Below are 12,187 nucleotides of genomic sequence, written 5' to 3' on the forward strand. Positions count from 1 at the left end.
GAGAATCACTTGAACCCAGGAGGGGGAGGTTGCAGTGAGCCGAGATTAAGCCACTGCACTCCAGCCTGGGCAAAAGAGCAAGACTCAGCCTCAAGAAAAAAAAAAAAAAGAAAAGAAAAAGAAAACAAAAAAAGAGAGATAAACCACAGCTAATGAGTGCTAGCCAGCTGCTGTTTCGTTTGTTTGTTTTCTAGATAATTTGAAATGCACTTAGGATGTTAGCACAGTCTCTGGATTCTTGTTTTTAATCAGAGATTCCCAGTGGGCTAAATGCATAACTAAATGCTCCATATATTAAAATAAACTAAAATGTGAAACTGAATAAAGCATTCCCTCTCAGATTATTATTCAAGAAAAAGCGGCCAGGCGCGGTGGCTCACGCCTGTAATCCCAGCACTTTGGGAGGCGGAGGCGGGCTGATCACAAGGTCAGGAGATTGAGACCATCCTGGCAAACATGGTGAAACCCCGTCTCTATGAAAATACAAAAACTTAGCCGTGCGTGGTGGCGGGCGCCTGTAGTCCCAGCTACTCGGGAGGCTGAGGCAGGAGAATGGCGTGAACCCGGGAGGCGGAGCTTGCAGCGAGCGGAGATCGCCACTGCACTCCTGCCTGGGCGACACAGCGAGACTCCATCTCAAAAAAAAAAGAAAAATCACTACGCCTCGCATTATCACCCAATGATTAATAAATAGCTCTCAGGACTAAATTATATTCCACAGGGACATAAAAGTCACATTTTAAAATTTAGTTATCAAAAACAGAAAACTTTATTCACACATAACTTTGGAAGTAGCCAGTCATAACGACAGAAAGTTATTTAAATCATATAATATATCAGATAAGAATCTTTAAGTATTAAATTTTAATGACATAATTTCAAATTCGCAGGAAGAGTGCAGTGAACTCTGGCATCAAACCTCATCAGTTTGTGTCTATTGATGTAGAACTCAAGATCTTTCTACTGTATATGAAAAAGTGAGTTTAAAGTGAGTTTATTCAGCTTACTAATTGTGCAGCAAATACCTTGAGTATAAACTTTAAGAAGTTCTATGACCAGGTACGGTGGCTCATGCCTGTAATCCCAGTACTTTGGGAGGCCAAGGTGGGCAGATCACCTGAGGTCAGGAGTTCGAGACCAACCTGGCCAACATGGAGAAACCCCGTTTCTACCAAAAAATATATATATATACAAAATTAGCTGGATATGGTGGCGCATGCCTGTAATCCCAGCTACTCGGGAGGCTGAGGCAGGAGAATCGCTTGAACCCAAGAGGCAGAGGTTGCCATAAGCAGAGATCGTGCCACTGCACTGCAGCCTGGGAGACAGGAGTGAAACTCCGTCTCAAAAAAAAAAAAAAAGAAGTTTTATACACAATGTAGGTATACAAATGGTGCCACTAATCACAATTCACTTTACATACTCATGAAAATGGTTCTATCAAACTGCCTTCCCTTCCCCTCCAATTAGTTTGAACTGCTGAGGTATCTGGGTATGCAATAAATATTAAAAAGTTCCAAACATTAAAAGTCAAACTAGAGAATGCTGAAAACAATCTAAATCTGGGTTGTGTAGTAACTAATTAAACCTTGGTTGAGGCAGATCTATGTAAAAGGAAGCCCTGAATGCACGTGGTGAGGGACGTTTGAATTTGCAAGTTCACCAGAGAGTGGCACAGTCAAGCAGAACCACTTAGCAACCAGTGCCCACCGTCGGTTTGCCCTTAATGAGCAAATTAGACAAATGCCCTTCTGACTTGACCTCTCTTTAGTAGTATAAGAATCTACATAATCTGTTCCTTTCATTCTGCAAAGGATCAAATCTTCAATAACACAGGCAAGAAAATGCAACTCTTGCCCAAGTGAGAAGTCAACTATAACAGGGATGGTTATAGTTGACTTCTTACTTCTAACTGGGCTTTAAATAAAACAATTCCAAGAAGGACAAGAAGGATCATGTGACCAGGAGATGAACAAAGTTCCTGACAGAATGAAAGAGTCCTCTTACAGCCCATGGGATAGGGAAGTGAAGAGCATAAAAATGGAAGGGTCTAATACAGTCTTCTTGGTATTAGAAACTAAACTCTGTTTATGACGTTATGTGGTGGAATGATTATAAAGTGTTCTAACGCAAATGAGATAAAATACCAGATTTATTGTCATTAGCAAAGAAGATAAAAATAAAAACTGCTCTCCTGAAATAATTTATAAATCATTCCAAATCTTTCAACACTTAAACTATTCCAATCAATATATACATTCTGAAAATAAGTTGTTTTTCCTTTCCACAAATTTTCTTTAGTAACAAAACAAAACACAGAGAATTGATTATCTTAATACCCTCATTTTTAAAAATGCTAATGCAGCCTCTAAGGGAGTTCTTACCCCGTCCTAAAACTCCAAAGCTAAACTAGTTGAATGTTAATAATTTGAAGACCACCTAACCAGGGTGAGCAGGTGCCTTGGCATTACAGCTTCCCCCAAGACACATCCCAGATGACACAAGATCACAAACCACATCTAACTCTGTCCAACCTGTTGTTAAAGTAACTGCAAAAATAAAACCCAAAACTGTCAGTCTATAATTCATGTTATAGCACACCAAGTACAAAATATTCCAAATCAAAGAAGTTTTTTGTTTTCAAAATGTACTTAAACATTCTACCATATGGGAAAAACATAATTTATCTCATTACGCAAAAAACATGTGTCAGCCTACTGCTGATTGAAGACTTTTAATTTGGGCCACCAAAAGAAGAAAAAAATGCTGGCCACCAAGCCTTAGCACCAAGCTGTCCAGTACTCAGACCCCCGATCAACTTCAGAATTAGATTCCTGGGCTCATGTTTATTGCTCCCCTCCAAAAGTAAGATCATAAGATATAAGTTGCTCAGCACATAGGATTTTCTGGAAAGTTCTCTACTCCGGTTAAACAAATAATACTTCCCAGCTGTTTCTCTTAATGTTCAAATACACATAAAAATAAAAAATTTCCTGAAAAGAATCACTTTACAGTGTGCGACTGATCTATCTTGAAACAATGTTTTATCCACATTTTCTCCCTGATGTCAATACTTATTCAGGTCTGCACCAAAGGAATATTTCAATGTTCCTTTGTCAAGTGCTTCTTAATAAAACTTGTGGACAGTTTGATAACACGTTCATAGCAAGGGCTCTACAATCATCAACTGACTTTTGAAACTCCCTGTCACTACTGAGTCCATACATTTTTGTTGCTTTACTGTGTGTACATTTGCTTCAAAGCTATCTTGTCAAAAGGGGGCATGGAGGAACCTCAGATACTTTCGTAGAAAGAGAATAAACATTGGAAGCAGGTAGTCTCCATCTTCCTAGCAGTTTGGCCCACAAAACGAAGGCAAAGTCATCTAGTATCTCCAAGTTGAGTTCTAAAAATAATAGTTTTTGCAGTCAATTTCTAACCTGACTCATCAGTAGCTTCCAATCAACTAATAAACACAATAAGAGGGCTTTCTTTCTAAGAGATGGCGGTCTCACTATGTTGTCCAGGCTGGTCTCAAATTCCTACCCTCAAGCAATCCTCCCACTTCAGCATCCTGAGTAGCTGGAATACAGGCATGAGCCACTGTGCCCAGCTATGGGTTTTAATTTTGTACTCTAGAACTTCATTCATATACTCACTATATCTTATACTATTAAGGAAATAAAACGTAAAAGCACATTAGTCAATTATGTAACTTGTATTACAACCTAAGAAATATACCCTAGAAAGAGTCCTGGTGCAATGGCTCATGCCTATAATCCCAGCACTTTGGGAGGCTGAGGTGGGAGGGACACTTGAGCCCAGAAGTTCAAGACAGCCTGGGCAACATAATGAAACCCTGTCTCTACAAAAAATAAAAAATAAGAAACTAGCTGGGTGTGGTGGCACATGCCCGTAGTCCCAGTTCCTGGACTGGGAAGGAAGGAGGACTGCTTGAGCCCGGGAAGTTGAGGCTACAGTGAGCTGTGATCACACCACTATGCTTTAGCCTGGGCGACAGAGCAAGACCCTGTATCACCAGGAAAAAAAAATTACATATAAATTGTAAACATATACACACACACACACACACACACACACACACACATATATATATATGCCCTACAAATAAAGAAGTGACTCTTTCTTTTTGTCTTCTTTCTATTCTCTAATTTTTCTACATTGAATGTGTAATATTTGTAGGATTTTAAGTTTTTTTAAACTTTTTTTTTTGAGACAGAGTCTTACTCTGTTGCCCAGGCTGGAGTGCAGTGGTGCAACTTCTGCCTCCCAGGTTCAAGCAATTCTCCTGCCTCAGCCTCCCGAGTAGCTGGGATTACAGGCATACACCACCACGCCCAGCTAATTTTTGTATTTTTAGTAGAGACAGGGTTTCACCATGTTGGCCAGGCTGGTCTCAAACTCCTGATCTCAAGTGATCCGCCCACCTTGGCCACCCAAAGTGCTGGGATTACAGGCGTGAGCTCCAAGCCTGGCCATTTATTTTTTCAAAGCACACCTTCATGGTGAGGTATTTTCAAATGTTTTCACTCATTCATTTAATTCAACATGCATTTTTGAGCACCAGCTCCGTGCCCACACTGTGACAGACTCTGGGGAATCACATGTATTTGGAGTCTTTCTAAAGGAAGTTTTCATCGTGTTTATACGTAATATGAGAAAAATGACAACTAGTGAAGGAAATGACCTGCTGGCACATGAAGCAGCAGCAGAAGGCTTTTTCCGTAAACTTCCTAGGACAGATCTTAGCTGAAGATGAGGAAGAAGTTTCCAGCAACTTGAGCTGGGACATCTGCCTCTGCCCAGGATGTTCTCACTGGTGTTAGTCAGCAAGGTCTGATCCTGAGTATGGAACTCGTTAACAGGGAGGAGGAGCATGGAGAGGCCCAGAGAGGATTCTAACACCAGTCACCAAATGGACAGAAAAGGCACTGACCCAATTTAAAATTATATCACCAGGTGGAAATAAAATCTAAAGAAACGGCATTTCTAATCAAGAGGTTCGGCCGGGCGCGGTGGCTCAAGCCTGTAATCCCAGCACTTTGGGAGGCCGAGGCGGGTGGATCACGAGGTCAGGAGATCGAGACCATCCTGGCTAACATGGTGAAACCCCGTCTCTACTAAAAATACAAAAAACTAGCCAGGCGTGGTGGCGGGCGCCTGTAGTCCCAGCTACTCGGAGGCTGAGGCGGGAGAATGGCGTGAACCCGGGAGGTGGAGCTTGCAGTGAGCCGAGATTGCGCCACTGCACTCCAGCCTGGGCGACAGAGCGAGACTCCGTCTCAAAAAAAAAAAAAAAAAAAAAAAAAGAGGTTCAGGGTGTCACAGGAAGGGTAGGAAAAAAACCATACCTCCATTTTCTATTAGAAATGATTTACTTTGATCATCATTCCATCCACAGTCAGGCTGCAGACAAAGTCAGCTATATTTGACCTTATTAAACATTTATAATCATAATATAGCCTCAAACAAAAATAGGATATGTTTTGAAAACATCGCGGTCAACTTTAATCCCTAAGTGTGATGAAGTTTGTCCTCTGTTATTCCTCAAAGGACAGAGCTGCAGATCTTTGCACGTGTTTGATAAACTCCTTGATACCCGATATTCTGCTTTGTCAAATGACAACAAATGTCTGCAAGGATAGGCTAACTGTATCATTCTACACGCATACCTTAGCTAGACATTTTGAAATTCCAAGGCTATTGCTCTCTACCTTTTACTCTCTCTGAATCTGTGAAACCAACCATACCCGCCTTTAGCTCACTGATCATCCTCAATGCTTCCTTTAAGGTACTATCTTCATTCAGTTCAACAAACATTTCTCATCAGGTGCCTAATATGTGCCAGGCACTATAGGGTATGCAGATGAATGAGAGACAGTTCCTACTCACGAGGAGCTTACAGTCTGATGCTTTGGTTCTTCAAAAAAATGCACACAAACTTTCAGACTCCCAAAAGCCCATTAATTCACAGGCTCAAGAGATCTGTGAATCCCAGATTAAGAACTCAACCCAGTGCAAAAACAAAAGGAGTCCACAGCAAGTTCTTAACGGGTAAATAACTGTGAGCTATAATTAGACACTGATAGAACTGCAGAGCGTACAGAGATACAAATCATACGCATCCCCAGCTTATGACAGGGCCGAGGTGGGAAGACAGCAAGGTGAGTCTTGAAGTAAACACATACGCTGACACTGAGAAAGACCTGAAACTAAAATATGCTGTTTGTTAGTCCAGTTAGTGTGGCACCTTATGTTCCAACCTGCAGGACAGCTGCTAGGACCTTGGTTCGTTTCCTGTCTTACTTAGAAACGGAAGTAGAGGAACAACGACTTTTGAAACAATGAACAGGGAATTAAGAAGCAAGGGCAGATTTCAGTTTTCAATGGGTTCACTGATTCCCTAAACAGAAGTGAAGTGACTCATCGTTTTCCATGTCTCACGAGAGAAGAGGGGGAGACGAGCATGAAGGGAGTTAAGGGTGGTTTGGTTTCTGTTGGTTGTTTATGTTACCTCTGCATCATATCTGACTGCAGCAGAGAATAGCGAAAAGGCATTCTCCACAGTAATTCCTCTCTTGATAATGTGCTGACAAAGTTTTTTCAGTCTGTTTTCACAGTAAGATGTCGCCAAATCCAGAAGACCTAAAAGTAAGACATGTGAAAGGCTTAATCAAATTTATAATTATTTTCCATACATAGAGATTTTGTTTTGGTGAACAGAGGTGTATAAGTAAATTAGAAGTTTCTTAGTGGACAAGGGTCTGAATTTGAGTAAATAAATTCTCTTTTTTACTGTCTGCCTCCTCTACTTCCACACCTCTCCTATATTTACTTTATACAATTTCTTCAATAGTACAAAGAAAGGGCAAAACACGCAATTTCAGTCCTCATTTTGTTTCTAAAATGCTAAATGCATGAGCAACTTATACTTCACTATTAGAAAATTAAAATAAGCCCATAGCTTAATACCTAGGTGATGGGTTGATAGGTGCAGCAAACCACCATGGCACACGTTTACCTATGTAACAAGCCTACGCATCCTGCACATGTACCCCAGAACTTAAAATAAAAATAAATTATCAAAAAAAAAAAAAAAGAAAAAAAGAAAAAAGGAAGTCCTTCAGTGACATTAGAACAAAAAAGCCTATGGTCATAAACTAAGTCCAAAACTATTAACCATAATAACTACTCAATACTATTTTTAAAGACATCTACGTCAAATCTTTTTTAAGCACCAAATTAAAGTCAATACACCTGAAGCTTTTTACATTTCAGGACTAAGAACATGAGGGGATGTATTCTCGACCACGTGGCTTGTCCATCCCAATGCTGCCGCGGTACCTATAGCGTCTTCAGGCGGCAGGTCCACTGTGTCTGTGTAGAGGTACTGGAGAAAGGCACGATACACTGGGTAGGAAAACTGATCGATTTCTATCACTTCCTTCATGTCTTCATTCCAATACGACTGGAACATGGATCGAAAATGCTCACACCTAAAACAGAAAAGCAAAAGTTTTATTTGTTCAGCAGCAATTTTAAAAAAAGAAAAAAAAATTACCTAATTAAATTGACAAAATCAGATAAACAGATTAGAAGTATCCTTGGGCCGGGCATGGTAGCTCATGCCTGTAACCCCAGCACTTTGGGAGGCCAAGCAGGCGGATCACCTGAGGTCGGGAGTTCGAGACCAGCCTGACCAACATGGAGAAACCATGTCTCTACTAAAAATTCAAAATTAGCCAGGTGTGGTGGTACAAGCCTATCATCCCAGCTACTCGGGAGGCTGAGGCAGGAAAATCGCTTGAACCCAGGAGGTGGAGGTTGTGGTGAGCCGAGATCACCCCACCACACTCCAGCCTGGCAACAAGGGCAAAAAACTACGTCTCAAAAAAAATAAATAAATAAAGTATTCTTAACTACTATATCTGGGCCTGCACACACCAGGCTCACAGACCTTCAGTTAGCACCCAAAAAACATTCCACATGCAAGTGGTTTTCGTACCTGCCTTTTTTACATACACTCACTTTCATTTTTCATATCTCCTATTAAATACTAATAGGTACGCACAGAGCCTGGAAGCACCCAGCACTTCCACTACTGTTTCCATTTGATGGGCCCCAAGATTTTTTTGCTCCTTTGTTATTTTTTAAAATGATGTACAGAAATGCATTTTAAACAATAAAGTGAAAGAAATTCATAACAGTTCAAAACTTTTGACTATATATTAACATTAAAATGATTCATTTGTTTTTTGTTTCATGTAGTAAGTATATTCTTAAAACTGTTTCATATGTTAACTGGATTACATCAAGCTGATTATTGCCTCATTATCTGACACTTTTTTTTCTTTTCTGACTCATCGTCAAAACAGCCATCACTCCTATTTTGTTTTTTTGCATTGCCTGCTCCCCTTCCTCTCTTCCCAGGCCTGCTACAAGCTTATTTATAAAACACATTCACTAGGATAGTCAGATTAGTTCAAGAAAACCTGAGCAGCTCCTACACCGTATTTACATGTACAAAGCCACCTGCATGAGAAAATGATTTCTAAATATTGGATTTCTTAATATAACATAGTTATATGTTTCTAAAAATCATATTTTTAAATTCTTTTAAAGTGAGATATGGCACGAAGAGAAAAAGTATTTTCAAAATCCACTCAGAGGCGAGGTGCAGTGGCTCAAGCCTGTAATTCCAGCACTTTGGGAGGCCAAGGCAGGTCAGATTCAATCACCTGAGGTCAGGAGTTCAAGACCAGCCTGGCCAACACGGCGAAACTTCGTCTCTACTAAAAATACAAAAATTAGCCGGGCGTGGTAGTGCATGATTGTAATTCCAGCTACTTGGGAGGCTGAGGCTGGAAGATCGCTTGAACATAGGAGGTGGAGGTTGCAGTGAGCTGGTATTGCACCACTGCACTCTAGCCTGGGTGACAGAATGAGACTGTCTCAAAAAAAAATAAAAATAAAAATCCATTCAGAATACTAAAAAAAAGCTTCACGTACATAAAAAATTACTCTACCTCAGAAGTAAAAAAGAAATAGTTGTCTAAGAAACAATCATGGATTTCATGGTCAGAAAACTGTACATGAGGCCGGGCGCGGTGGCTCACGCCTGTAATCCCAGCACTTTGGGAGGCCGAGGCGGGCGGATCACAAGGTCAGGAGATCGAGACCACGGTGAAACCACGTCTCTACTAAAAATACAAAAAATTAGCCGGGCGCGGTGGCGGGCGCCTGTAGTCCCAGCTACTCAGGAGGCTGAGGCAGGAGAATGGCGTAAAACCCAGGAGGCGGAGCTTGCAGTGAGCCGAGATCGCGCCACTGCACTCCAGCCTGGGCGACAGAGCGAGACTCCGTCTCAAAAAACAAACAAACAAACAAACAAAAAAAAAAAAAAAAAAAAAAGAAAACTGTACATGAAAAGAATAGACTGGCTGACCACAGGTGCACAGACAGAAACAGTTCCAGTTCATCTTTTCAATTCATACTGTGGTTCAGATATTTACTCCCTTAGGTAAGGAATGACATAGGGCTTTTCTGTTCCTTTCTTTTTTTTTTTTTTTGAGATGGAGTCTCACTTTGTCGTCCAGGCTGAAGTGCAGTGGCCGGATCTCAGCTCACTGCAAGCTCCGTCCCCCGGGTTCACGCCATTCTCCTGCCTCAGCCTCCCGAGTAGCTGGGACCACAGGCGCCCACCACCTCACCCAGCTAATTTTTTGTATTTTTTAGTAGAGACGGGGTTTCACCCTGTTAGCTAGGATGGTCTCGATCTCCTGACCTCGTGATCCGCCCGTCTCGGCCTCCCAAAGTGCTGGGATAACAGGCTTGAGCCACCGCGCCCAGCCTTCTGTTCCTTTCAGATGTATTTCTTTGCCAACAGGTTTTTAACTAAATTTCCAAAAAGACTTGTAAATGGCCAATTTAATGGTCTTATGTGCCTTTTTCTGCAATGGCAACCTTTGTGGCAAACAGTTACTAATAAATGCATAGTTCCCTCACATTTATACAAGGAACTATATCTAAAAAACTTTTTCTTTCATTTTTGAGATAAGATCCAGCTCTGTCACCCAGGATGATCACAGCTCACCACAGCCATGATCTACTGGGCTCAATCCTTCCACCTCAGCCTCCGGAGTAGCTGGAACTACAGGAATGCACCACCACACCTGGCTAATTTTTTCTATTTTTTGTACAGACAGTGTCTCACTATATTGCCTAGGCTGGTCTCAGACTCCTGGGATCAAGTGATACTCGTTCCTTGGCCTCCCAAAGTCCTAGGATTACAGGCATGAGACACCACGCCCAGCCTAGAACTTTCTTTAATTGGTAACTGGATGTCCCTTAGAAACAGAAGCAAAGCATTCCTATGAGAGTTTTCTGCTTCATCTTTAATTAAAAGAGGACATATACACTTTTCAATAACAACCTTTCGTATTTTAACCACGTAAACAAATTTTCCGACGGAAATGAGTATTCACAAGATTCTTAATTTAAAAAACAATGTAAGCTGGGTGCGGTGACTCACATCTGTAATGCCAGCACTTTGGGAGGTTGAGGCGGGCAAATCACCTGAGATCGGGAGTTCGAGACCAGCCTGACTAACACGGAGAAACCCCGTCTCTACTATAAATACAAAATTAGCCGGGTATGGTGGCACATGCCTGTAAACCCAGCTACTCAGGAGGCTGAGGCAGGAGAATCACTTAAACCCGGGAGGTGGAGGTTGCGGTGAGCTGAGATCACGCCATTACACTCGAGCCTGAGCAACAAGAGTGAAACTACGTCTCAAACAAACAAACAACTATATAGACAAATACTTAAACTCCTACAGTACACTTTTTCTAAAACGCTCCATGAGTGTACACAAAAAACTTTGACATGAAATAGACTGAGGCTATCTGCAAAAATATTAAGTAGTGACATTTCTCTCTACTACCAAGGCTATTTTTTATCAGTACCCATTTTGTGGAATAACAAATACATAGAAATGGCAAAAATAAAGTAAAGTTATTGATGTCTCTGAGCTCATGCAAAAATACCTGATTTTCAAAACAGCTTTATGGACATGAATATATTTTCCATCAATTCGAAACTTCAGATCGGCAGTTTCTGGACTATCAAATTCTTTCTTCAGTGACTCTGCAACTGTTAAAAAGTCTTCATGCTCTGAAGGCAACAAACATATATTAACATGGAAAGTTCAAGGAACAGATTGAAGATTCAAAAGACTTCAAAAAGATCATCATGTCCGTGGTGGGTAATTCCACTTGTTTTTTTTTTTCAAGAGTTCATACCTTATTTGACAAATCAATTCTACGGTATTAAAGGAAGTATCTGGACGGGCGCGGTGGCTCACGCCTGTAATCCCAGCACTTTGGGAGGCCAAGGCGGGCAGATCATGAGGTCAAGAGATCGACACCATTCTGGCTAACATGGTGAAACCCCATCTCTACTAAAAGTACAAAAATTAGCTGGGCATGGTGGCACTCGCCTGTAGTCCCAGCTACTTGGGAGGCTGAGGCAGGAGAATTGCTTGAACCCAGGAGGCAGAGGTTGCAGTGAGCCAAGATGGCGCCACTGTACTCTAGCCTGGTGGCAGAGTGAGACTCTGTCTCAAAAAAATAAAAAAATTTAAAAAAAATAAATAAAACAGTATCCTGCATCTATAAACTACCAAAGAAAACCACCAAAAGATGGTATTTAGAAAGGCCAAATACCATCTTATATGCTTAGTTATACATTAGAAATGTATATTTTTTAAAGAAAAAAATGATAGGTACTTCATGATAATATGATAACCCCCTCTCAAAACGAGTGGTTCTCTTCTAAGACTAAGAATTTATCAGTTTTCCTTGACTGAAACACTATCTTTTTTCTGCTTTGGGGTAGTTTCAAGGGGTCAGCATATCCAACTCAAGGAGGTGCAAGAAACAAACTTACCACTTAAATGGTAATGCTAAGCAGTCACGTTCTCAAGCAGAGAAACTCTTTCCTAAGTATCTGGAATCTAAACATCTCTGTTAACCCTAAAAATCACTATATGCATAATCCTTACTCACTATCTAAACACAGAGCAAATTCACTTAGAAACAATGCCTACACGAAGGGAACAGTTTTATCAAAACACACGTTCACCTTACCTGATAAGAACTGCTGTTAT

At 41.0% G+C, this 12,187-nt stretch overlaps 1 protein-coding gene across 4 annotated transcripts in view; it reads right to left on the minus strand.

The window, feature by feature from the left end:
- Positions 1–12,187, minus strand: part of RCBTB1 (RCC1 and BTB domain containing protein 1) — a 55,055-nt gene that overhangs the window by 4,017 nt on the left and 38,851 nt on the right. For all 4 annotated transcript variants that reach the window (XM_050766315.1, XM_050766316.1, XM_050766317.1 and 1 more), the window contains 3 exons: positions 11,067–11,193; positions 7,366–7,517; positions 6,536–6,666 (listed from right to left, as the gene is read on the minus strand). In XM_050766315.1, coding sequence (XP_050622272.1) covers positions 6,536–6,666; positions 7,366–7,517; positions 11,067–11,193 — 410 coding nt within the window. The remainder of the gene's footprint in view (positions 1–6,535; positions 6,667–7,365; positions 7,518–11,066; positions 11,194–12,187) is intronic.

Source organism: Macaca thibetana, chromosome 17, assembly GCF_024542745.1.
Source record: "Macaca thibetana thibetana isolate TM-01 chromosome 17, ASM2454274v1, whole genome shotgun sequence".
NCBI classification, from domain to species: Eukaryota; Metazoa; Chordata; class Mammalia; order Primates; family Cercopithecidae; genus Macaca; species Macaca thibetana.